This window comes from Hirundo rustica, chromosome 20, assembly GCF_015227805.2.
Source record: "Hirundo rustica isolate bHirRus1 chromosome 20, bHirRus1.pri.v3, whole genome shotgun sequence".
Taxonomy (NCBI): Eukaryota; Metazoa; Chordata; class Aves; order Passeriformes; family Hirundinidae; genus Hirundo; species Hirundo rustica.
The window spans coordinates 10,747,475-10,772,159 of NC_053469.1; the positions used below are offsets into that span (position 1 = coordinate 10,747,475).

Here is a 24,685-nt window from a genome sequence, read left to right on the forward strand (position 1 = left end):
TTTCACTTGCACTTCTTGCACACTGAGAGCCTAATCAGAGTTGCACCTGCTCCCTGGCTTATTTTTGTGTGCCTTGGGGAGTGCTTCTGGGATGATTTCTTTTCTGCACTTCACTAGTGATGACCAGACCTGACCCTCTGGCTCTGGCCTTTGCAGCACATATAGGCTGTCTCTCCATCTCCTTCCCTACAATTCATTTATTTCCCACAGTTTTCTCTACAGCTCCTTTCCCACAGTTCATTTGATTTCTCTTGGATTTCTTCTTGCATAAGTTCTATCTGTCTTTGGATTGCTTTACTGTTTGTTTTTGAATAGACTAGCTGGGATCCTTCAGCAAGGCATACCTATCCCATCCCTCCTCATCCCCCAGGCTTACAGTAGAAGTAGGATCTGCTTTAAAGTTGTGTTCAAACTGCTGTGCAGCTATCCAGACAAATCCTCCAATTCTTTGCCCAGTGTAATGTTTTTTATGTTTTTTACAATTCTTTTTAAGGAAAATGCAAAAAACGTGGAGATGGTTTAAAACTGGAGAATGACCCTCAGGAGGTGAGTCACCTAGAATTCAGAGGCCTGAGGTCTCTTGTCCACTTTTGGTCCATGGGGAGCAAATCCTGTACTTGTTCATGCTCTAAAGCCAGTCTGGAAGGTGGATGCGGGACAGTGGGATCACTGACGCTTTTCATTCTTTGCTCTGTGCATTTCAGCCCAGCTCCTGCCCTGACTGCAACTTCCCTGCTGCTTTCCATTCTGTCACTGGTAATGACTGTGCCCCAGACGTTTGCTTAGCAGCTTTGTACCTGTCTGCCTGTGGCAGAGGCAGAAACTCTTTTGTCAGGGCCTTCTTGTGGGGCCTGAAGAAGAGACTTGATGCCCTGCCTTGGAGTTGGGCTGTTACACTCCCACTGATGCCCATCTGCTCAGGCTCAGATGAGGAGAATTTTCCTCAAAATATTCTCACATGGGAAAAGCCTTTATGAGAACAGTTGCCACAGCTGCTTCTTCCTTTGCAAATGTGGGTGCATTTTCCACTCCTGGGAAATGAGTGAGAATTGTTCCAGGGGCACCAAATTCCAGCAGGAGCCACGGAGACTGAGCTGGGACCAGTACTCTCTGGGCTTAGCAGTATGCAGAGTCCAGATGATGAAAAGCCAGTTGGGTACTAATCCTGTCAGCCCTCCATGGGACAAACTCCCTCCTGCTTTTGGACACCAGAAGCATTAGTAGTAGAGCCAATATCTGGGTCAGGAAAAAGATGAAATGGGAGCTGTGTCCTCTGTCCTCCAGTCTGTGGTTTGTATGGAGTTCTCTTGCCAGCACAGGATTTGGGAACACAGAGGAGAGGACAAGGGTGGATTTTGGCATGTGCTGTCAGAGGCTGGTCAGGTGCTTCATATCCTGTTCCTATGGGACATGGAAGCTGGGAACCACCAAATATCTTATTTCAGTGATAATGATGTGAAATCCATGGGTGATCGTTACAGTGGTTGTCACTTTAGGAAGTTTGCCCAGTCAGTACCATATCCATTGTGTTCTGTATCAACCTGAAGTTGAATGCAGTTATTTACTGCTTCTTTGCCTTTATTTCCTCAGGCAGAATCAGAAATGGCTCTGGATGCAGAGTTCCTGGATGTCTATAAGAACTGCAACGGTGTAGTGATGATGTTTGACATTACCAAGCAGTGGTAAGAGATCTTTACTGGTTCCATGAGATTCTCCCTTGTTCCAGCAAAATAAATTACTTCTAGATTTCCAGATTCCCAGTTGGATTTGGAAGCTGATAACCAGCCTAATGTGTTGAAGCAAGCTTGTGTCTTTTAAAATAAAAGCTTTACCTTGTGACATGGCTTTTAATACACTCCTCTCCTGGACTTGATCCAAACAAGCAGTGTCCCAGTGGGTTGTACACTGCAATTGCTGATATGCTGCTGGCTGAGGCTTGATAATTAGTGCTATCACAGGTGCAAAGTGCATGTTGCAAACCCATGCTCCCCAGAACACAAGGGAAAGGAGGATGCTAGTGAGAAATTCCCAAGAAACTGGTATTAGTAAGGACTATTTAGAGGCTCCAGGCTGCTTGAATCTACAGAAGTAATGAACTGTTGATTTTGCACATCTGAGGAGGGTGAGAGAAATAAGGAAACCAGAGTGGAAAGAGGAGGGGATGAGAGCTCCTGCCTTATATTTATGCAGATGTTGTTCAGGTTTGGTGTGGACGAGTGAGCCTGTGGACAGCTGAAGGGAGGGAATCCTTTCCTTCTGCTGACCCCACATCATTTTGCAGGACTTTGATTGCTGTAGGAGATGTGCGGGTTCAGGTGAAAGTGTGTTATTGAACTTTTGAAGTTGTTTATGTATAAAGAATCATCCAGACATATTGAGGATTAATGTATTTCTCTGACAGGGTAAAGAAACCACAGACTTGGAAGGATTTGGGGAAAAAAAAAATGGCTTTTCTTTTTTTCCTTTGTGATTTGTGCATGAAACTGTTTCATCTGCCTCTCTCTCTCCCCTCTGATGAAGGACATTTAACTATATTCTGAGGGAGCTTCCTAAAGTGCCAACCCACGTTCCAGTGTGTGTGCTTGGGAATTACCGGGACATGGGGGAGCACCGGGTCATCCTGCCCGGCGACGTGCGGGACCTCATTGACAACCTGAACAGGTGAGAGCTCACTGGGCAGGGCAGCAGGCCTCAGCTGCTCCCTGCCATCACCCATCAGTAACTGTGTCACTGCCATGTTTCACATCCATGTCACATGTGTCCTGTGCCTGCCTTTGGCTCCCAGAGCTCTCCGTGTCTTACAAGCAGCATCTGCTGACACCATGGGCCCTTGGATCTGGAGCTATGCTCCTGGAAACGGAGTGCCCAGCAGCATGTGCCTTTCAGAAGTGCTGTTCCCAACAAGTCATCTTCTTTCTGGATAGTCCTTCTCCTGTGAGAGAATCTTCTCCCCACGGCACAGCTGTTCTCTGCTCCAAGTTATTGAGCTACACAAGAGCCAGTCAGTGCAGCTGTGTTCTTGCTCTGCCTCTGAACATCCCCCCAAGACAGCACTTGCAGAGCACAGCCAAGTCACGTATCCCTCACCAGCCAGACAATCATTTCCCTTAAGCAGAGATCTGAGGTGCTCTGTTAGGTGGTATAAAATAGTATTTGTTGGTCAAGATTCAGTAGATTGTAGCTTTTTATGTAGTTTTATGTTTTTGAGATACTTTTTTCATTCTCCTCATCTCTTATTTGTTCATGCCTGTGTCAGGCACAAAGAAATGGTGTCAATTTTAGGACTTTATCCACAATGAAATGATTTCTTTACAAATTAATTTCTATATATGGTTTTTGTCAGTTCTGTTGTGGTTTTAAAACAAAAACCTTCACTGTGAAATGAACAGCTTGTAAAGCTGTGAATCCCCAGTTTAGGAAATCAACATCCCAGAGTCCTGACAGAATATTTCTTAGCCTGGCAGGCACATGACACTGTCACACACCAGCAGGTACCTTCTGCCATCCTTCAGCGTGAATTTTGGCTGCACACAAAATAACAAGTCCAAGCAGAATGACCCCCTGGGCTACATTTGAGGCTGGGGGGCTGGCTTGTGTGGTGGTGTGTAACTCAGTCTGTGCAGGGTCTGCAGGGTGTGCTGGTTACAGTGTTCCTCTGCTTGGCACAGGCCTCCCGGCTCCTCCTATTTCCGCTATGCTGAGTCTTCCATGAAGAACAGCTTTGGCCTCAAGTACTTGCACAAGTTCTTCAACATCCCCTTCTTGCAGCTGCAGGTAAGGCAGGGATGTTATCTTGATGTGTCGGGTGTGTGGGATTTGCTTCCTCGCTATGGCAGGAATTTGGTATTTGCCATTCCATTTGCTGTTAAAGGATCCTGAGTACGTTCTTGTTTTCATTAGTGTTGGTATAACAAGATTATGTCAGAACATTGGTGCCTGTAACTGACTTAAACATGTCTCTGGTTGCAAGAGGTCAGCTGTGCTGAGTTCCCAATGCTGACCTCTGGAGAAAGGCTCCATTTTCACAGGCATGAAAATGGCATCCAGTGATGCAGTTACCAAGTCAAAAATGTAAAATACACACATTTGTTACACTTTGGGTTTTAGTTCTGTTCTGTTAGAACTCAGATGAGAAGAGACTTGGCCATTATCTGAGTAGTTCAGGAACATCTGTTTGCTGAAAATCTTTGCCCTAATGGTTAAAGGGCATTAAATATGAGATACATGTGCTGGCATCCTGTTCACATGGATCCAGTCTCATATTTCCTTTGTATCTGAGTATTCTTGGGAGGGCTGAGGGAAGGGCAAAGGCTGTGAAGGGTGAGATTCTCATCTGTGGGCCTTTAGATCCGCTTTTGAGGTGATCCTACAGGGGTCCTTTGGGGTCAATAGCTTATGCTCTTTGAAGGCATATATGATATCGTGTCGTGTTGTGTTTGCCTTGATGGGAAAAACCCAGGCAGTTGATCTTGATTATCTTTCACCAGTGAATGAAGTGTCTTTTTGTATAAATAATGTGTATTTTTATATAAATGTATTTTTTTAATATAAATAGTGTGTATTTTTATATAAATAATCCCCAGTGAAATGCCAGTTCAAAAGGAGCTGAGATGTATTAGTGGATGTTACCAGGTCCTCAGGCTGCAGAGCAGAAAGAACCAGGATAAGAGAATTGAATGTATAAAACCTCAGTGAAGCAAGTCAAACAGTTTTTTGAGGATGAAGTTGTAGGAATCTAAGCTATAAATCCAACCTGCTGCTCAGTGGAGAAGATGGAAATCTGCCAGCGTGTTGGTGGTGAAATGTTCAGGTCTGTGACACTGCATATTTGGAGGCTTTTGGTTGCTGCCACCCAGATTTGGGGGCTTTACTCGTCAAACTTCACCCAAGATGGGCTGCATTGGTTTCTCCAGTGCCCATTCCACTTGTGGCACATGTTTATGGGCAGTGCCTTATGCTGCTCCACAGCAGCTGCCTTGGGGCACTTCACTGCTCCCAGACACTTGCTGAGAACCTTGTGTAGGAGTGCACAGGAACTGGCACTGGCCATGTTCAACATCCAGTGCAGCATGAGCTGAAATTCATAGGAAAATCACGTCTAGACTTAATTCCTGAAGGTTCTTATCCCCTTCAGAGATGCTTGCCAGTACCAGGCTCTAGAAAGGAGTTTTTCCCCTTGGAGCAGAGCGTGATTAAAGGAGAGGGATGCTGCCTGATTTGAAATGCACATAGGATTTAATCAGAGGTTTCTGTGTCCCTCAGCCTGCCCTACACAGCTTTCCAGGGCAGAGTGGTCCAGCTGTATCTGAGGTAGCAGGTTGTCCCTCAGCAGGGCTGGCGTCAGTGTGTGGTTTTCAGTGGCACGTTCCTGTGCTCAGTTTACAGTCATACATTATCCGTGGAGAAAGCAGGGGCTGAAATCCACACCCCCAGTACAGAGCACTTTCTCTCTGTCAGCCTGAGCTCTTCAATTATTTATCAGTTCCTTTGCAGGAGCAGGATTGGCAAACCTGAGTGTGCAGTTTAGCTGTAGGTATTGCTGGTGGCCCACAAATGGGATCAGGTCATCCAGGCTTCCAGATACTACGCTGGAAGGAGACAGGATTCTGCAGACAGCTGAAATTGCCTTTTCTCAGGAAGACTTTGCAAGTGGCTTTCAGCCAAAGCACTGGTCTCTAGCACATGATTTATTCCCTTCTTTTGGGTCGTTGCTAAAAATAAGCTGTTTCTTTAATATTTTAATAACCATCACGGTAAAATAGAATATATTTTTTTAAGTATTTGGAAGTTTGTTAGTAGTGATGAATTCATACAAAATTGATTGTAACTCTCTTTATTAAATACGTATTCTTGATTTATTGTGATCCATGAAAATTGAAATAAATAAAACCGGTGTATGTCTCAGTGCCAAAGTGTAAGGCAAGGCATGCCACTTGTTTAATAGATAAGTCTAATTAAAGTAATTACCAAAGAGCCTAAGGTAAGCATCGGAGAGCAGTAGCCCTTCTGCTCCTGTTTGTTCAGCTAATTTGTTCAGCATGTATTCCACCTGTCTTAGGAAACTGAAGACAAAGCAGCCGCAGACTTGCCCTTTTTTGTCTCATTTTTGCTTATACTGCATGAATAATATAAAATGATGATATCTACTGCTTCTGAGATCTTGATTTTCTTGAATTCTAAAATACAGAATTTGAAGTCTTTATTAGTACTTCTGATTAGAATAACAACTTTAAATATGAATAGTATATTTTGCTGAATCTTTCATGTCTGTGAATGACAATAAAGGAATTGGCATTAAGTAATGACTTCATAATTCCATACATATTAATTAAAGTCAAGTTTCCATCTGCAGAGAGCAGTTGAAAATTATGAATAAAAATTACTCAGCAAAGAAAAGACAGATTGCTCCAAGCTCTTAACACAATGGCAAAAGTAAACATGAACACTCTATATGCCTTGGAAGCAGTAAATTAGCTTAAATGATCACAGAAGCCCTTAAATTTCAAGAAGGGCTATGTCTTCCAGTAAATTAGGATTATCAGATGTGATGAATCACCTAGTGTGATGAATCACCTAGTCTTATAGTACAAAATAAAAATTACTTAAACCTTTTTTGCTGATTTCAGTCATTGTAGAATTTGATATAAATCAGTTGCTCCATGAAGGGCTCAGGCTGTGCTGTCACTGTTCCCTGGAATACAGCCCTTGGTGTGGTTTGTGAGAGCCAGATGAGTTAATTGCTCTTCAAACCTGTGCAGCGTCTTGATACATTTAAAGTTGTCACATCTATGAAACCATAATGCCAGCAACATATGCATGTAGAGACTGAACACCATCGCTTCATGCAAATGTTTGTCTTCTCAGATGGATTTTATTCTGGGAATTATGTAATAGATTTCCTTTTGGGCTTTTAACCTGATGGGATCTTTCTGCAGTGAGTTCAATTGTTAGCAGACAGGGAATTAAGAATTCACCATGGTTTATTGATGCTAGCCTTCAAAAATATTTCTCAGAGCAAAGCTGCAATGTACTTGGAGGATAAGGCAGTTATCAAATCAGTTTGGAGGAAGCTGTGGTTTCTCTTGCATGTCCTCTTGCATGTCCTCCTGCCTAGGCAGGGATGCAGCCTGTGGCATGACAGACCCGTAATGGGGACTGTGCAGGGCTGGGAGTCACCAGCCCAACTCAGCACAGACTGGCCCTATTTCTGTGCCACCCAACACACAGGCAGTGGGAGAGGGAGGAGTGATGCCCTCAGGCACTGAGAATTGTGGCTTCTGACTCCAAAACTCAAAAATTCAGGAGGTGAGCCTATTGACATGGCCAGTGCCCAGCTGAGCAGAGGGGCTGGGGCTGTGGAGTAGGATTTGTACCACGGAAGCTCCAGTCTTGTCCAGGGGATCCAGAATGATGTTTCTGCAGGAGTGGATGCTGTGTCAGCCCTGCAGGGCTGCAGCCCTTGAGGGAGCTGTCTGTGCCTGTGGTTATTGATCTCTCCTTGCTGATGTCGGGAGGAGGGAGTCTGTTAAGCCAGCCCTTCCTGTCAGATGAGGTTTTTGTTTGAGTTCTGTGGAAATGTGGGAAAGGAAGGACTGAGAGGAGCAGTCCTGAATTACATTAGTGCAGTCAACTCACTTTATTTCCCATTGGAAATGGGCTAGGGTGTCTGTCCCCCATCTGTGGAGCAGCAGCTGGAGGCAGATGGGCAAGGACTTCTGAAATGTCAGAGTTGGCAGGTTGTGCTCCCTCATCTACCCCAACAGCAAAAAAAAATAAAAATTAAATTAAATTAAATTAAATTAAAAAAAAAAAAATTGGGAGGCTTTGCATCAGCTGAGTCCTGCTCCCGGAGGGGCTGATTTAGCACAGGGAACATCAAAGGCTTGAGTGAATGGGTTGCACAACTGATCTCTGCAGGAACTGAATCCTTTCTCCAAATGTAACTGGTGCTGTGGTGTCTGAAATAACACATTATTGATTTATGGCTGAGAACAGCTCACAGAACAAAGTGCTTCTTAGACACAGACTTTATGGATTATCTACTTTTCATTCACTTTCCTGTTGTGCTCTGTATTTAAATGGACACCATGATCAGGGCCAGGGCTCCTGTTGGATGTGTTGCTGTGGTAAAGTGGTGACACAGGATCTCAGTGCAGAGATCTGTTACAGTGACCCTTCTGCTCAGACCCAGCTTGTTTTCCTTTCCTCAGAGGGAGACGTTGCTACGGCAGCTGGAGACAAATCAGCTGGATATCGATGCAACTCTGGAGGAGCTGTCAGTGCAGCAAGAGACTGAAGACCAAAATTACGAACTGTATGTCACTGAGCTGTCTTTTCTAACTGCTTTGGGTGTCACATGAATGTTGGGCAGCCCCAGCTGTGGCATGTGGCCAGGTTAGAGGGTCTGGCAAGTAATATTTAGGGATCTTGAGGATAAAATGTTGCTTTTGAATGGCATCACCTGAAGTAAAGCATGCACCTGGGGATCCCTGGGAAACGGTCTGGTTCTTATGGGCACATGACTGGGGAGGGCAAAGCAGGTGGGGCTGAGCAGCACACCTGGAGCCAGCACATGCTGAAGTTAAGTGCTGGAAGGAGATATTTTCCATCTCTCAGCTGCTCAGCGCACAAGTTGTTTCCTCTCCTGGCTGTTGCACTCCTGCAGCACTGCTGTCTTTTGTTCCCTTTGGGCACTTTTGAACTCCTCGATCTACTTCTGGATTGAAAGAGTGGCTGGTTCCTCTGCCCTGTGTCTGTTCTGTGCCCTGGCTGTGTGCTTGGCTGCTTGTAATGGAGTTTGCCAGCTTTAGCCCTACTAAGCCAGTACACCTGTAGCACAGGGAACAGGAATCCATGTTCCGTGAATTCCCATCACAAGGCCTTTATTGCAGTGGTGTGCAAGCCAGAAAAAGTCAGCCTCAGAATGTAAAAGATTATTTACAGGCAGCTTTGTTTGGAAATTGGAATCGATGATTGTGAAATATTCATGCACAGCCTTTTGAACAAGCATTTTTCAAGCCAGGTTTCAAGTACTGTAACCTCGTTCAGCATGTTTTCCTTGGAGAGCATTGAAATACCCCAGTTCACACAAAGCAGTGCTGTTTCCAGAGCATTCACCTCATTCTCCTCCTGAGGGTCTAGTTAGTCACCTCATGCCTTCAGCTCTTCTCTTGATGTCCCTACTCAAAGGTCTGGGCTGTGTGGGCAGTGTTGTCAGATGGTTTTCCATACTTTTGTTTGTACTGCTTCAGTAACGGGAGGATACCTAATAGAATCAGGTGTTGGCAGAGCTGTTTCAAACTCACAGCACAGGATCTTGCTGCTTCCTCACCTCTTGCCCTTCCAGCAGCTTTAGCGTGTGCTGGGTCTCCGTATGTGTCACTTCATCGTACAAATCCAGCAGAAAAACAGGTTGGATGAGGCTTGGAGCAGCCTGGTCCAGTGAAAGGTGGCCCTGCCTGTGGCAGGGGCATGGAATGAGGTGAGCTTTAAGGTCCCATGCAACCCAAACTAGTTTGAGATTCTGTGACTGTGCAGTCTATCTTTGCTATGTGTACCTCAGGGTTAGTCTGTGTTAGGCTGGCTCTGATAGCAGATCTTAAAGGCAGCAGCAGCAGCAGTGTGGTGGTGGTGGAGGGGTGGCCAGACATCCTAGTTCCAGCAACAGGTATCAGACTGGATCATCCCACCCAGTGTGACCACACTGCTCTGCTGGGAGGCTGTTGGCACTGTCAGGCTGCAGATTAGCTTAACGTAGCCTCAGAAATATCAGAGCCTGACAAAACAGGAGTGGCTAAAATATTAAAAGCAGGATTTTTCTCTATATTTCTGGTTTAGCAAATAAAGTGACATCCTTATGCAGCTAGCCAGCTCCTGCATGTTCATGTCTGTACTGAGGCCAAAATTCTTCACAAAATTCTTCAACACCTCTTTAGAGAAAGCTCTAAAATACTCCTGGATGCTTCCTGGCTAGGGGCATGGATCCCAGAAGAAAAGCACCAGGTAGTGTCATGTCTCAGTACTTTGATCACACTGACTAAGAGTGCTATTTTAGGGGTTTTAAGGTTTTTGTCTGTACTCCAGGTAGAAGCAGAGAGTCTGTTTGTTTGAGTGGCGCCTCTGTGGGACGGATGAGCTGCAAAGGGGGTACTTTAGCCCCGGAGTTGAAAGGTATGCGCTTCTTAGGCTCAATTTTTATCCCTGCAGGAGGTCTTCAGGCTCAAGTTTTACAGCCAAAGACCTAATTCAAATAAATAGTCATATTCATATGTCAGAGAAACCACATTTGGGTGAAGTCTCAACCTTAGTAAACAGTTCAGGCTGGGAAACAGAGTATGTGTGAACACAACAGTATGTGATGGGAATTGGAGCTTGCAGCAGTGAGGCAGGTCTGCAGTGCTTGTTACTAGGGTTTGGGAAGGTTCTTGCATCCATGCTTGTCAGATGCCCATTATTTTGGGATTACCAAGTTTAAAATGCTGCATCAGTGAATGTCCAAGTGAGCCCCTGGTACATTGTTTGCTGCCACTCTCCCTGTTGTGCACAGCGTGTGTGTTGGTGCAGTGTGACTTGGTGATCCTTGACAGATCACAAATCTGTAGAATCCTTAGGGTTGGAAAAACCCTCTAAGATCATCAAGTGCAGCTGTTAACCCGGCACTGCCAAAGCCACCACCCAGCCATGTCCCCAAATGCCACATCCACATGTTTTTCAAACACTCGCAGGGATGATAGCTCCACCACTACCAGGGCAGCCTGTTCCAAAGTCTGACTGCCCTTTTTGTGAAGAAATTTTCCCTAATATCCAGTCCAACCTGAACCTCCTCTGGTGCAACTTCAGGCCTCTTTTGCTTTTTCCTTTTTATTGCTTGTTACTTGGTAGAAGGGCCCGATCTTCACCTGTCACACCTCCTGTCACAGGGCCTTTGTGTTAGTTGCTTCAGTTTAGATAGCACTGGGAGTTCTGCTGTGGGTCACCCAAACTGCACAGCAAGGGGACATGACCATGTTTATTTGGGACCACAGGCCATGGTGTGGCTGCTGCAGCACATCCTTGGAGGCCATTCCTGCTCCCCTGCCGTAAAATCAGGCCATGGAACATAGTGAGGTGACAGTGCTAGGACATCTCAGTTATTCTCTTCACCCCTGAGCAGTCTGGTATCTGCTCTGTCACAATGACCGGTGCTAAATTTGGCTCAGTGAGAACAGAAAGAGAGCAAGAACTCTTCCTCCTGCTGCAGCGGGGGGGGACCTGAGGACAAAACGTCACTTATCCAAAATGTGAATCCCAGAGACAACACGAGGTGGCACACGATGCTGCCTCTTCCTCCTTACATAAGCCAGCCTGGGCAGCCACTGCCTGGATGTGCCTGTGAGACACGGTCTGCTTCCAGTTCTTTCCCTTTGTTTAGGCTCCTCACTGCCTGGCACACTTCTGGCTCTGGTACTGTCCCTGTGCTTTCAGATTTTACATTTTCAATGCTGCTGAAAGAACATTTCAGCCCTTTTTGAGTTCTTGAGTTCTTTTAAAACAAACAATAACAACTTCTATGATGTTCTGAATTTGTACCTAATTTGCTCAATTTCTCCATTTTTAATTGTACCTAGTTTATCTTGTGTTTTCAAGGAAAACTTGTTTATGTTCAATGTGCCCATTCCCCAGAGAAGGGTGCCAGGGCTGGACAGCCCTTTTGGTGAAGAAATTTTCCCCAATACTCAACCTTAACCTCCCCTGGCACAACTTGAGGCTGTTTCCTCTCACCATGTGGGTGCCAGACCAATGACTGCACACAGGCATTTGGGCTGCCCTGCTGAGGACTCTGCTTTGGGGAGACACATTCCCCGCAGGGACAGCTTTAGTCACTGCAGAGGCATTGTCTGGGGGTTGGGGTTTTATTTGCCTGCTTGGGTTTTTTCCACATTGAGCATAACTCATAATTTCAGCAAGATTGTGGTGCTGAGTAACACCTGCACAGTGGTGGGAAGAGCTGCTGCTGGAGCTGTTCTCTAGTATCCTCCACTGTATGGAAATAAGAGTCCAAAATGACACCAGCTACAGGCTGAATTACCAGTTGGGAAAGTAAACCCACTCCTGCTTTCTCTTCCCCTTGCCCCACTTTTATCTTCTCCACTTGCTGTAAATCCTTGTGGTCATCAGACAGGTCAAAAGCCAGCCTGTACTGAGCCTGGAATGGGACTCTTATCTAGGTCATGTTTTTTGAGGGTGCTTTGTTAAGAATTAAGTGCATCTAAGCCTGTCATCGGTCAGTCCTGCTAGAGAAGTGAGGATATGGAGCATGTCCTGTATTTTAGGGAGCAGGGAGTTTTCCTGCTGCATCCATTTTGTCAGATGGAAAACAGGACAGCAGCAGGAATTAAACCTGTTTGGCCATTGATTCCACATTCAGGGACCTGGGCTAGGGGGATTGGGGCAGTACCTTTAATGAACCGAAAACGAACATGTGGAAATCTAACTCTTACTAACCCCAGTTAAAATGATGTCATCCAGCCACTTAATCTTCATTTTCACAATTAATAAAATAATCCAGAGTCTTTCTTGCCACGTGAAATACAGTTGAACAATTTCTCACAGCACATTAGAACCAGGAGCCAAAAAGCTTTAGGCTGCTCCCGTCTTCAATATTAAATGAACACGAGCACTGACAATTTTAGGAATTGTGAGGCTAACAAGTCCTTTTGTGTTTTTTGTGTTCACCCTGGGAACAGAGCAACAGTAACCTCAGGCCCTGATGAGTATTTGTTCCCACAGAGCGTGTTCATCTTTAAAACTGCATAAAAGTCTCCTCTTGCGAGCAGGTCCAACCACCAGTGAATTATTCACGAGTTTGAGGATGTTTTGCACTTATTACTTGGTCTGTAATGGAAGGATTGAAAGGCAAATAAGGAGCTGCTGTGGGTGAGGATGGATCACCCACCTGGATGTATTTGCAGTCTCTGTATCCCAGCAGAGTAAAAACACTCAGGTGTGAGTTCACCTTGTGCTTTAGTAGGACTTGGTCTGCTACGTCTAGTGTGGGCATAAAGCTGCTTATTCCACAGTAAGGTTTTGAGTGGGTCCTTTTCCAAAGAACTGATGGATAGAACAAGGAATGGACAGATTGTATAGAATTTGAGAAAAAACAGACACATGGCAGGTTTGGCCTGGTGTGTTCCCAAAACAGCCTCACTTGTGCCTCTGAAGAGTTTGTGTAAAGCCAGAGAAAGCATTCATGCATTATGTAGTATTTTCAAAGTGTGAAGGATGCTTAGACACCTCCATCCTGGAAATTACTGCGAGCTTGCTGGCAGCATTTCATGTGTACTGGTTTTCCACCCACCTCCCTCACAGAAGATCTGACTACAAAAACTCATCAGAGCTGATTTATGCAGCCCATGTAGAGCCAGTGTCAGACCACCCTGATTTCCCCAGTATCACGGCACAAGGCTTAGCCCACGTGTCCAGATGGAGGTGACATGAAGCACACGTGTCACAGCTGTCCTCAGTACCGTGCTGGGGCAAGAGTCTGTGTTGTGCTGTCCCCAAATAACCATTTGTATCTTCCTACTAAAGATCTTGCTGTCTCCTGTTTTTATGCCCTTCACACACCACAGATGACAAAGGTAGAGGAGCACAGGTGCAGAAAAGCCTGCATGTGTTTTATGCCCCAGTCCAGTTGCGCTGGAGGGAAGGATGACACTCTTTATACTTCAGCTATGTAGCTGGGTTTTTTTCCTCCAGCTCTTAAATTTCATGTGTTTCTGGAGGAGAAACAGGTGGTAATCACAGCCTTCCCTCCCTCTGGAGCTGGCTACTTTCCCGGAACAAAGTAGGTTGTTTCCAAAATGGGCAGCTTTGATAGAACCACATACAGTAAATCTTGAAATGCTCTGGTATGGTTAAGAGTTTCCTGTGCTTTGTTAAGTACAGTTTTAACTACTCTTTGAGCTTCATATCCTGATGTGACTCTAAACATTCTTTGTGTCTCCTTGTTCCCAAATCTTCAGTATACAATCATCTTACCCTACCTGAATCAGCTGGTTGCCTTGATGGTGGAACTCACTGACCCAAGGCTCAGAGGTTGTTCATTCTGGTTTCATGCAGTGTTGGTGGTTTACATGTTGCTGCAGACAGTCAGGGGTCGCAGCACAGTCAGGAGGGCAGTACAGCTGGCCGCAGTACCTTGGCCACTGGGTGCAGCAGTGCCCAGGCTTGCAGGCTTCCATCCAGGATTGCTGTTGCTGTAAACAGGAATGGGGTGCGTGTGGATCATCTGGGATTAATTAATCTCTCCTCTCAGCTGGGAGTCAGGAGTCTTTAATGCTGAGTGAGTCTTGGGAAGAGGAGTGAGTACCACAAAGCAGAGCTGTTCAGCTTTCCTGTCTTGGGCTCACCAGAAGCCCTGGATCAAAGCTGCGAGGGGAGGAATGGCGGAATTCAGCACTCAGCACGCGGTGTGGAGCTGAGGAGTTGCGCATCGCATGCAGGCAAAGCTCACAAGCAGCTTTGCAGGCCATGACAATTCACCTGGTTTGGGGATAAAGAGCCTTTGCTCTGTAGGACGAAGGCTGAATTGCAGGGCCCCGTGGTTTGCATTTCCCACACCAGAGATGCCGTGTGTACCCTGCTTGGAGGATGCTGAGCCATTGCCTCCCTCCTTAGGAAGGGAGCACAGTGACAGAGAGGTATTGAGCACACACTATTATGTTCTTGCAGCGTATGTGATGTATTGTGCACCTTTCAAACCAACCTGATGCAGTCTCCACAGAGCTCAGTGCAGGAGTTAAACTCCTTAATGTTTTCTCTGTGGGGCATGACAAATCCATGCATCATTTTCAGTGGAACATGTTGTTGCACAGCTCACCCCAGGAGAGGGAGGATGAGGACTGGATGCTGCATTGCATGCTCTGAGCTCAGCTCTGCTGGGAGCTCGTGTTGGTGTAGCCAGTGTTCTGGGTGGAAGAGACACATGGTCTTGGCCCACATCCTGGTGGAAGCATCAGTGAGGCCACCACAGTGTGGCACTGATGTAGGTACCTTGACAGTCTGCAGCTTCCTGACAAGGGGTGGTGGAGGGGCAGCACCAATCTCTGCTCTCTGTGGTCAGGGACAGGACCTAGGGAATGGATGGAGCTGTGTCAGGGCAGGCGTAGGCTGGATATCAGTGGACAGCATGTGACAGCCAGGCTCTGGTATGGTTGGGATTGCAGTCTTTAGTCCCGACTTCTGGAATGAGTGAGGTGGGTCTTTCCCAGCCATTCTCATGTAAAGAACTGGGAGCAAGAACACTTTTCCTCACCCTTGAGTAGATGATGATTTTGTTTGTACTGTTGAATATCTTCTTATTTCTATTACTTGGGATCATCCGGTTTTATCTTTATCTTGTCCCTGTCTGTTAATGTTGCTTCACTAATTCTGCTTTTTAGTGCTGCCCTTGATCTCCACTTTAGCCACTTACTTAGTTAGGAAGGACTGCTGGTTTTCCAATTCAAATAACAGCTTCCTGGGGCTCTTGTTCCCTAGGGCTCCAAACACTGCTGGTCACAAAGTATATTATTTTATTCCTTAAAAGTATATCAGGTTACTGCCTTAAAATAGGAAATCATATCTCAAGGCTTATAGTCTCTTAGCCCCCACTGTTTGCCTTCTCCTCAGCAGTCAGTCCACGGAACGTTCTGGCTGGCTCAGGTCCCTGAAGGACAAGGTCATCCTCTGTGTGGGAGAGGAGGCTCTCCCTTCACACTCATTGCCTGGAGCACAACCAAAGTATGTCTTGCAGAACCAGCTGAGTCCAGAGCCTCTATGCACAAATTCATTAAGCTTAATGGAATGAGAGGCAAGATTGGGATGTGGTGGGTATTATACAGGATGCTTCACTTTGGGTGTCCTCTCTGTATCTCACAGCTGTGCAGCATGTGGTATATCTCTTTTTCAGACCATTTCATGGCAAGAACTTGTCTCTGTCCACATTTTTCTGTACACAGTGTGTGAAACAGGCTGCTGACCCTACAGGCTGCAGAGTGAGGCTTTGGTTAGGCTAGGGTTTCTTTTGGAAAAGGAAAGAGCTTTTCACTCTCTATAGTGGTGCAGGCTTTAATGTTCTTCCAGCCAGGAACCCAGCCAGGACCACAACCTGCTCCAGAACTCCTGCTGCTTGGCTCCAGGGCCTCTCACACAGAGGGAGAGTGTGTGCAGGGGAGGGCCTGTATGTGGATCTGCAAGAAGGGTAATGGCAGTCAGTTTTCTCAGCCCTCAGGACAGCTCTTTTCTTTTGATGTTCAAGGATTCTCCTCTCAAATCCATTCTTGGCTGATAAAGAGGTTATTATAGCAGTTTTCTTGAGTACGGTGATTTCTTTTGCAGAATCTAAAAATGTGCCATTCCTAAAGCACTTACTTCTTTAGAGACATATGTCCAGCCAATGCCAGCATCACAACAACTGACTTCAGGTTGCATTTCAAGCCCTGGCATGTTGTTATAGTGTGTCTATTCAGGGAGTTCCTAGTGCAAATATAGGTTTCAACCTGTAGTGCAGAGCAGGTTGGGATTCTGCACACCTCAATGCAGATGTGGTGGGTTTAGCTCATGTGGGTAAACCACATGATTTAGTGCAACCCAGGGAGACACAGTGTCACTGGAAGCAGATCCATAGCCTCCCAAGCCCAGCTGTACTTTGTACTTACAGACCCGTACTTTCCCAGCTCAGTACACAGCCAGATGAAAAGGGTTTAGATAAAGGAGGGAGGGGGACTTTTTATATGGGCAGGTAGTGACAGGACATGAGGCAATGGTTTTAAACTGGCAGAGGGTAGGGTTGGTTGGGAAGAAATTCTGCCCTGTGGACGTGGGGAAGCCCTGGCACAGTTTGCCCAGAGAAGCTGTGGCTGCCCCTTGTTTCCTGAAGTATCCAAGGCCGGGTTGGACTTGGAGAAACCTGGCCTAGTGGAAAGTGTCCCTGCCCATGGCAGGGGATGGAATGAGATGAGCTTTACGGTCCCTCCCAACCCAAACCAATCTGGGATATTCTGAGTATTGCCATTCCTTATATTTATAATTTACCTTCCCCACAGCTTCCTGGAAATGATGGAAGCCCGAAGCCAAGGACACACATCACCACTAGCAGCGAACGGGCAGAGCCCCTCCTCCGGCTCCCAGTCACCCATCGTACCTCCAAGCTCCACATCGACAGGCAGCTCCAGCCCCAGCACCCCTCAGCCGCCGCTGCCGCTTGCCACAAGCGCCACCATCTCTCCAGACCCCGCCCCGTCCTTCTCACCAGTGCCTGCACCCGAGGCCTCGCAGCCCCCCGCGCCTTCGGCAGCTCCCGTGGCGCCCCCGGCCGCAGCCCCCCCAGCCAGGCGTGGCATCATTGCACGGCTCTTTGGGACCTCCCCTGCCACCGAGCCCCCTCCTCCCCAGCCAGGTAGGTGCTGGTGTCCTGTCCTGGCAGAATGTGGTCCATAGGCCTTCCAGTTTTCATTTCATTTTGTGCCTGCAGGAGGCTGAACAGGCAGGTGTGTGTAGGCCGCAGGCGCCATGCGTGTGCGGCAGGTCGCCAGGGAGACTTGGGCTGTCATTCTCTATTTTCTCCTCATCAGCGTTTTGGTTTGTCGCTGTGCTGGATGGGGACTGTGCCCAGCCAGCTAGGTGGTGGCTGTAGCGTGTTTTAGAGGAAGATCCTGAACACACAGGAGATGCTAATAAAATAAATAAAATGTCAAGTTCTTACTAGGAGCAAAAATAACCTCTTGAATAGCAAAAAAATTACTGGAGAATCTATTTGAAGTGCCTTTCACACACACGTGTGGCAGTCTGGAGGGGCGTCTGTGCATAACAGAGAAGTGGAGTGCTGGTTTTAAAGGTTATTCAGCCAGAAATGGTCATGTAGGTCCAGGCTCTGCAGCAGATCCCCCTCTGGGAAATGTGTTCCTTCAGAGCAGCTCTGGGAGGAGGGAGCCCTCAGCGCTGGTACCCAGCAGAGCAGTGTAGCCCTCGGTCTGTACCCTGCAGGACAGAGTGCCAGGCAGAGGCATCATAGGTTTGTTGCATGTAATTTTACTGATCTGGACCATAATTTGCCTGTCACATTGACTTTGTTTGCAGAGCTAACTGGAGCGCTGAACTGGCACTGCCTAAAAATCACGGTTTGAGTCACCCTTTGGAAATACCTTCCCTCTCACACTGGCTCGCAGTGCTCCTGAGACACCCACAGAGAGAAAGGAGGAGTGCTGGGGACATGGGTTGCAATTTCAGACGTTGAAATGGTCTGGTTTTAGAGCTGCACACAGTATTCTGCATCCTGTGCCTCTTCCCATATATGACACAATGCACCCATTTTGGTTTGTTTATGACTCTTCCTACCCAGAGAAAACAAAACAAAAACCAAAGAAGGGAGCACTTTTTAAAATTCTTTCTTAGCTTGACAGCTGTTTTGGGCTGTGACTTTCAGGTTTCAGTAGTGTACCAAGGGCCTGCACCTCCACTGGAATGTACCCAGAGACCAATTCACTGGAAAGCAGCTGAAAAATCATTGTTACCAAGTAATACTTGTTTTTTTCTGGGAGCTGCTATTGAAGCTTTCTCTTGAAGTCTTGGAATAGTAATTCTTTTGGCTGTGGTTTAGCTTACACCAGTGCTGCTCTCTGGCATTAGTGATAGTGTTTATATGCAAAGGTGATCTGAAAGTTGTGCTAAGGAGAGCAAAGTCTAGGAAAAAAAAGGCACAAGTCTTGTTTTATGCAAAAGAAAAGTCTAGATGTGAAGTGCACCATGAGCAGAGGAAAAATACTGAGTCTTGCAAATTCTGGAAAGATTAATCACACTTCTTGGTTATGCGAATTTCATGAGTTTTCATCCTGTACCTTGAAGATGGGACTGTATTAAAGTCAGTCTCTGTTTGAGGTAGCTCCTGAGCTTTTGTTTGCACAAAACATCTAAAAGCATAATGTGAACAATTCTGGACAGTTACAGCTGAAAAAAGCAAGAGGATAGGAAAGGGTGGACTGAACAGTCTGGAAAAGATGAGAGAAGAGTAAAGTGACATCCCCCAGGAGCAGTGCACATAGCACAGGTGTAATAAAATCTGTGGTACAGTCAGTCACAGCATTCTCTGGAGAGCAGAGCCAGCCCTTGCCAGGGAGGTTTTTAGTCTTAAGAGCCTGGGTCTGCCTGGTGCATTTTAAACCACAGCAACCATGATCTGTGAGTGCCTTCATGTCAGACTCTGGCCTGTTTTATATCCTGTTCATAACCTTCCTCTTCCCTCGCTATGGAGCCAAGGTCCTGCCTCATGGCTGCTGCTACCCTGGGCCGCACAAATCTGGAAAAAGCCAATTTCTGTCTTGCTTGTAGTGACACCCATGTTTTACAACTCCTGTCACTAATGCAGATCCTGCTGCTGCCACTCCTCCCCCCCACCCTGCAACCCCTGCCAAGGTACAGAGTGTGGAGGACTTTGTTCCTGAGGACAGCCTGGACCACAGCTTTCTGGAAGACCCAGCACCGCAGAGAGACAAAGGGAAACCACAGGCCAAACACCGTGTGGATAGTGAAAGGTAAAAAAAGGAGGGTGGCACAGGGACACACCTGGATGTGCAGCCTGGCTAACATAGTACAACCATTCAGTGATTCTGGAGCAGTTAGTTGCCCCAGAGGCTTTCTGGCTGTCCTGTGGTCAGTTGTAGCATTCACTGTCTCCCATTTAGTGACAGACACTGTTCCCTGGGAAAGAGGAAAAGCAGATCACCTTCCTGGTGTTGCTGTCTTGCTTTGTGTTCAGATTAAACTTCTGGGCCCTTTGAGTCAGGAAGGGATTTTCCTTCTGGCCAAACATGCTGAATCATTGGAGGTATTTTCCTTCTGGACCATAGTGTACTTTGCAGGGATATTATGTTTTACTTAATGAATATCTTCCTTCTGCAGAGGCACAATGTGTGGCCAAGCTCTTCTGTGACCTGGTAATGTCATTCCTGAGGCACTATAAAGGGTTTGGTGGACATCCATAGCTCTGTGAGATCCTGGAAGGAAGGATGGAGAAAGTCCTGCTCCTTTGGGAGTGTCACTGCATGGTTGCCTGCAGAATCTAAAAAACTCTTAGTGGGGGCTTTTCTTTTTCTCTGTGTCTAGTGTTTCTTCCCAGCATTTTCTCACTAAATTGGAGAGACGCAGATTTGATGGATGATAATGGAATGGGTTGGATATTCACATCTAGAGAGTAGTGATCTCTGGCTCAGTGTCCAGCTGAAGATGGGTGGTGTCCCTCAGGATCTCTACTGGGACATGGACTTCATCCATGACACAGGGGGATTGAGGGCACCCTCAGCAGGTTTATCAACAACACCAAGCTGAGTGGTGTGGGTGACACTCCTGAAGGACAGGATGTCATGCAGAACTTGGAAGACACAAGAAGTAATCCATGGGAGCCTCATGAGGTTCGGCAAGGCCAAGCTCAAGTTGTTGCACCTGGGTTGAGGCAACCTCTGGGATCAATCCAGGCTGGAGGGTGAAGGGATTGAGAGCAGCCCTGGGGAGAAGGACCTGGGGGTGCTGATGGGTGAGAGTTAGACCTGCCCCAGCCCTGAAACCGTCCATGCTGTGGGCTGATCCCCAACGTGGGCAGCATGGGAGAGGGGGTTCTGCCCTGCTCTGGTGAGACCCCATCTGCAGAGTTGCCTCCAGCCCTGAGGGAGGATGTACAGATACTGTAGAGAGTCTGGAGCAGGCCATAGTGACATTCCAAGGCCTGAAGGCCAGGCTGGGAGAGCTGGGGGTGTTCACCTGGAGAGAAGGCTCTGGGGAGGTGTTACTGTGGGCTTTCAGTATTTAAGGGAAGATTAGGACAGAGGTTTTAGCAGGGCCTATTGCAGTAGGACAATAAATGGTGGTTTTAAACTAAAAGAGGGGAGATTCAGACCAGGTATAAGGAAGAAGTTTTTTACAAGGGTGGCGAGGGCCTGGCACAGGTTGCCCAGAGAAGTGGTGAATGCCTCATCCCTGGAAACATTCCCAGTCTGGCTGGACGGGGCTCCGAGCAACCTGATCCAGTTGAAAATGTCCTTGCTCAGTGCACGGGGTTGGAACAAGCTGAGCTTTAAGGTTCCTTCCAACCCAAACCAGACTGTGATTCTATAATTATCTCAAAATGGCAGATCTGTGCTTATGTCATAAGATGGATTTTTTTTTCTTTCTTTTTTTCTGTTCCTGGCTTTGATGTTTTTTAACCAAAAAAAAAGAAAGAGGATTGTGTATACTGAGCTGCTCAGACAGGAGGATGTGCAGCGAGCTGTCTGAAAGCAGACTGTCTCTTAAGAGGTGACCTAAACATACTCACAGCCTCTGTATCCCTTTGCTCAGAATATTCCTTGCCTACTGCCTCTTGTCATCAACACTGGATTAACCAGGAGAGTAATTAAGTGCTGACACACTGTAAATGTGGTGGATGCTGCATCTTTTGACATCTTTGTCATGACCCAGTGTTCTCTACTTCAACCACAGCAACTTTAAATCAGTGCTGTTTGTGAGGCTCAATGCCTGTGTAATGCAGGTCAGCCTGAATCATCATCCCTTGTGATGGCAGAGCACGTGGATGTTTTATTAGAAAAAAAAAAAAAAAGGCAAGAAAGAAGTGGTGGTTACTGGCAGCATGCTGGCCTACAAAGTGTCTTGCTCATGGCTGTGGCAGAGCTGAGATATTTTTCTGGGTTTACCAAGGAATTGTCAGAAGAGCCAAGCATGACCTTCTGGTGGACTGGGTCCTGAATTGCCCTCAGAGCTCTGGAGCTGCAGTTCTACTGTGGGGGGCAGGCTGATCCTTCACAAAGGCTTCTCTGCTCCAGAGTGTCAGTCAGTGGAAGCAAATAAGTGTTAAACTGTATAAAAAGTCAAACATGTCCAACAGGGCTGTGAGAGCCCTGCTCCTTTGTTTAGAGTGCATCCTTCGCTCACAGTGATACCCAGTGCAGTCACAACAGCTCTGTTTCCGTGGGAGAAGACCTTGCAGCACATCCCTGCAAATTCACATGCTTGTTACTCCTCTGCAACCTGGCATCCATGGCTTGCTCGCGTTTCTTCTATAGATCACACAGTTTTCTCAGTGGTCTGGCAATTTCCATTCTGTTTCTTGCCAAAAAGGGCCTACTAGAATAAGCCAGATGTGCAGAAATTCAAAGCTGCAGATGTGGTTCTGACCACCACCTGATTTAACTGGTTTTTTTTCAGGATACCAGTTACAGCCCCACAGTAGCCAGGAACAACATTTCAGTTCTGTAACTACCGTTCTCAATAATCAGCTTCTGCTGCAGTGAGGAGGTGGTTTTAATTCCCACAAAATCTGCTGCAGAAATTTATCTCTGACCTAAAGAACGCAGTAGATCTGTGAAATCACCCAAACCTAGGGGAGATTTTATTGGTTTTTAAAAATGGAATCCTGGAAACTGCTTTTCCCCTGTATATCTGAGTGAGGAACAAGGCCTGAGAAGTCCCAGCAAGATGCATTCAGGTCTCATGCTCACTTGGCAGCAGATACCTGAGTGTTGAGCTTACACAGCTCCCCAGCATGCCTTGGTGTGCTGGAGCCAAGGTTAGGTTCCAGAACTGAAGTGTCATTGAAGATGTGGCAGAAGAATGGGCCATGATTTGAGAATTTCTGAAATTACTTCTCCTGCCCAAATAAGAGGAACTGCTTCAGTGACTGTGAGTAGTAGTCCTGCAGAGAGCTCTGAGAATGTCTCAGTGTGCTGAGGTTTCATGTGTGGAGCAGAGGTACATTGACAGAGTTGGAAGGCAGCTTGGCGGTCATCCACTTCAACCTCCCCCTCCTCCTGGGCCACTCAGAACTGGTTTCCCAGAATCGTTTCCAGATAGTTTTTGAATATCTCCACGGATGGAGAATATACAACCTCTCTGGCAACCCATGGCAGTGCTCAGGCGTGCTCTCAGTAGAAAAAGGGTTTCCTGATGTTCATGGGGAACATCCTGAGTTACAGTCTGTGTCCCTTGCCTTTTGTCCTGGCACTGAGCAGCACCAAAAAGAGCCTGTTTCCATCTTCTTTGTACCTTCTTCAGCTGTTTAAATACCTTTAAAAGGTCCCCCCAAGCTTTCTCCAGGCTAAGCAGTCCTGGCTTTCATGTTGGGAGAGCCCTTCCTCATGTGACCAATGCTCCAGTCAGTTAATCATCCTCATGGCCCTTCACTGAATTCACTTTCTTTCTGCTGTGCCCATCTCTCTTTACTGAGGAGCACCCAGAGCCGGACACTGGACTCCTGCTGTGCCCTCAGCAGTGCAGAGCAGAGGGGCAGGATCACCTCCCTGACCTTGTGGCAGTGCTTTGCCTTATGAAGACCAGGACACCATTGGCATTTTTGGCAGCAGGGGCACCTTGTTCAACTTGGCATGCCCCAGGCCTGCAGTGGAATCCTGGGTTTTGTTCAATGGCATGTTGTGGTTCTCTGACTTGCAGCAGAGAACACCTAGAATCAGTTTCCCTCCCAGGTCAGTTAGGGAGGTGTTTCAATCTCTCAATTTGCTGTTTCAGAGCTTACTTTGCTGCTCTTTAACCTAATGCCCTGAGCCAGCATGGATGTGAGTGCATCAGAGGACCTAATCTGTCTCCAAAGCATCTCACCCTTGGCTCCTGCTGGCTTAGGCTGGCCTGAGTCCTTGGGGGGGCGGGGGCTGAAGGTGTCTGAAAGCCAGTTTATGCTTTATATGACAGTGTTCCTGATCTTTCTTTTCTGCATCCTTGGACATTTATGTTAAACATGGGTTAGATTTTTGTGTCCTTACATCTGAAGGGCTTTGAAGTGGTTCTTGGCTTTTATGGATCTGTTACAGATTCTGTGATGCCCAGCTGTTCTAGCCCAAGGGAGAGAAGCCAAGGGTCACAGTAGAAGACCAGCATCTCCTAGACCAGCTATGCAGGCTCATCCTGCAGTGTGGAATTCCCTCAGCTTACCTGCTTTATTAGAGCTTGGGATTTTTTCTTTCTTTAGCCCCAAAAAAGGATGTGGCAAGAGCCCTTGAGCTCCTGGGTCTGAGGGAGCATGGCTCAGCCAGGTTTGAGGCTGTGAGCTCAGGTTGCAGCAGGGTTTGTTTCCTCCCCAGAAGCCGACCTGTGACACACTGGAAGCTCACAGAGGACACCCCAGCAGGCTCTGTGGTCACTAGTTCAGAGCAGACCTCAGAGAATGCATCATTTTGGGGGAGTACCTGCACCTGCAGACACGCTTGCTTCAGTGCTCATGCCAGCTTGGCAGCGCTTCAAGGGCTGGAGGTAGTGATCAGTGTGCTTGGGTTTGCATGCTTTGCCTTCCTTCCAGCTGGAACCTCGGGACCGCAAGCTGATCCTAGTTTTGTCTTGTCAGAGCCTGTTTATACTGCAGCAGTGATTTTCTTGATGTATATTCACTCCACTGCTCTGCTCTTCCGCTGTCGCTCAGCGATCTGTGTTGGCTGGAGATGGAGGCAGGGTTTCACTGTGGAGGGCCATGACCCACTTTGGCAGGGGCATGTACACATGGAGGTGTACAGCCATTGGGACTGGGAAAGCTGCAAAGGCCGCAGGTCTGTGTGGAGTGTGGAAGGACAGTGGCAGCAATCTCTTAAGAGCCCCTGTGCCTAATAGAGCAGTGATGTGTTAAAGAAAGGCAGTGTGTCTAGTTTAGAATAATATCCTGCCATTTTTAGAATTC

General features: G+C 47.0%; 1 protein-coding gene across 3 annotated transcripts in view; it reads left to right on the forward strand.

The window, feature by feature from the left end:
* Positions 1–24,685, forward strand: part of RABL6 (RAB, member RAS oncogene family like 6) — a 53,589-nt gene that overhangs the window by 18,800 nt on the left and 10,104 nt on the right. For all 3 annotated transcript variants that reach the window (XM_040083347.2, XM_040083348.2, XM_040083350.2), the window contains 7 exons: positions 494–546; positions 1,591–1,682; positions 2,521–2,661; positions 3,669–3,774; positions 8,211–8,314; positions 17,067–17,419; positions 19,385–19,550. In XM_040083347.2, coding sequence (XP_039939281.1) covers positions 494–546; positions 1,591–1,682; positions 2,521–2,661; positions 3,669–3,774; positions 8,211–8,314; positions 17,067–17,419; positions 19,385–19,550 — 1,015 coding nt within the window. The remainder of the gene's footprint in view (positions 1–493; positions 547–1,590; positions 1,683–2,520; positions 2,662–3,668; positions 3,775–8,210; positions 8,315–17,066; positions 17,420–19,384; positions 19,551–24,685) is intronic.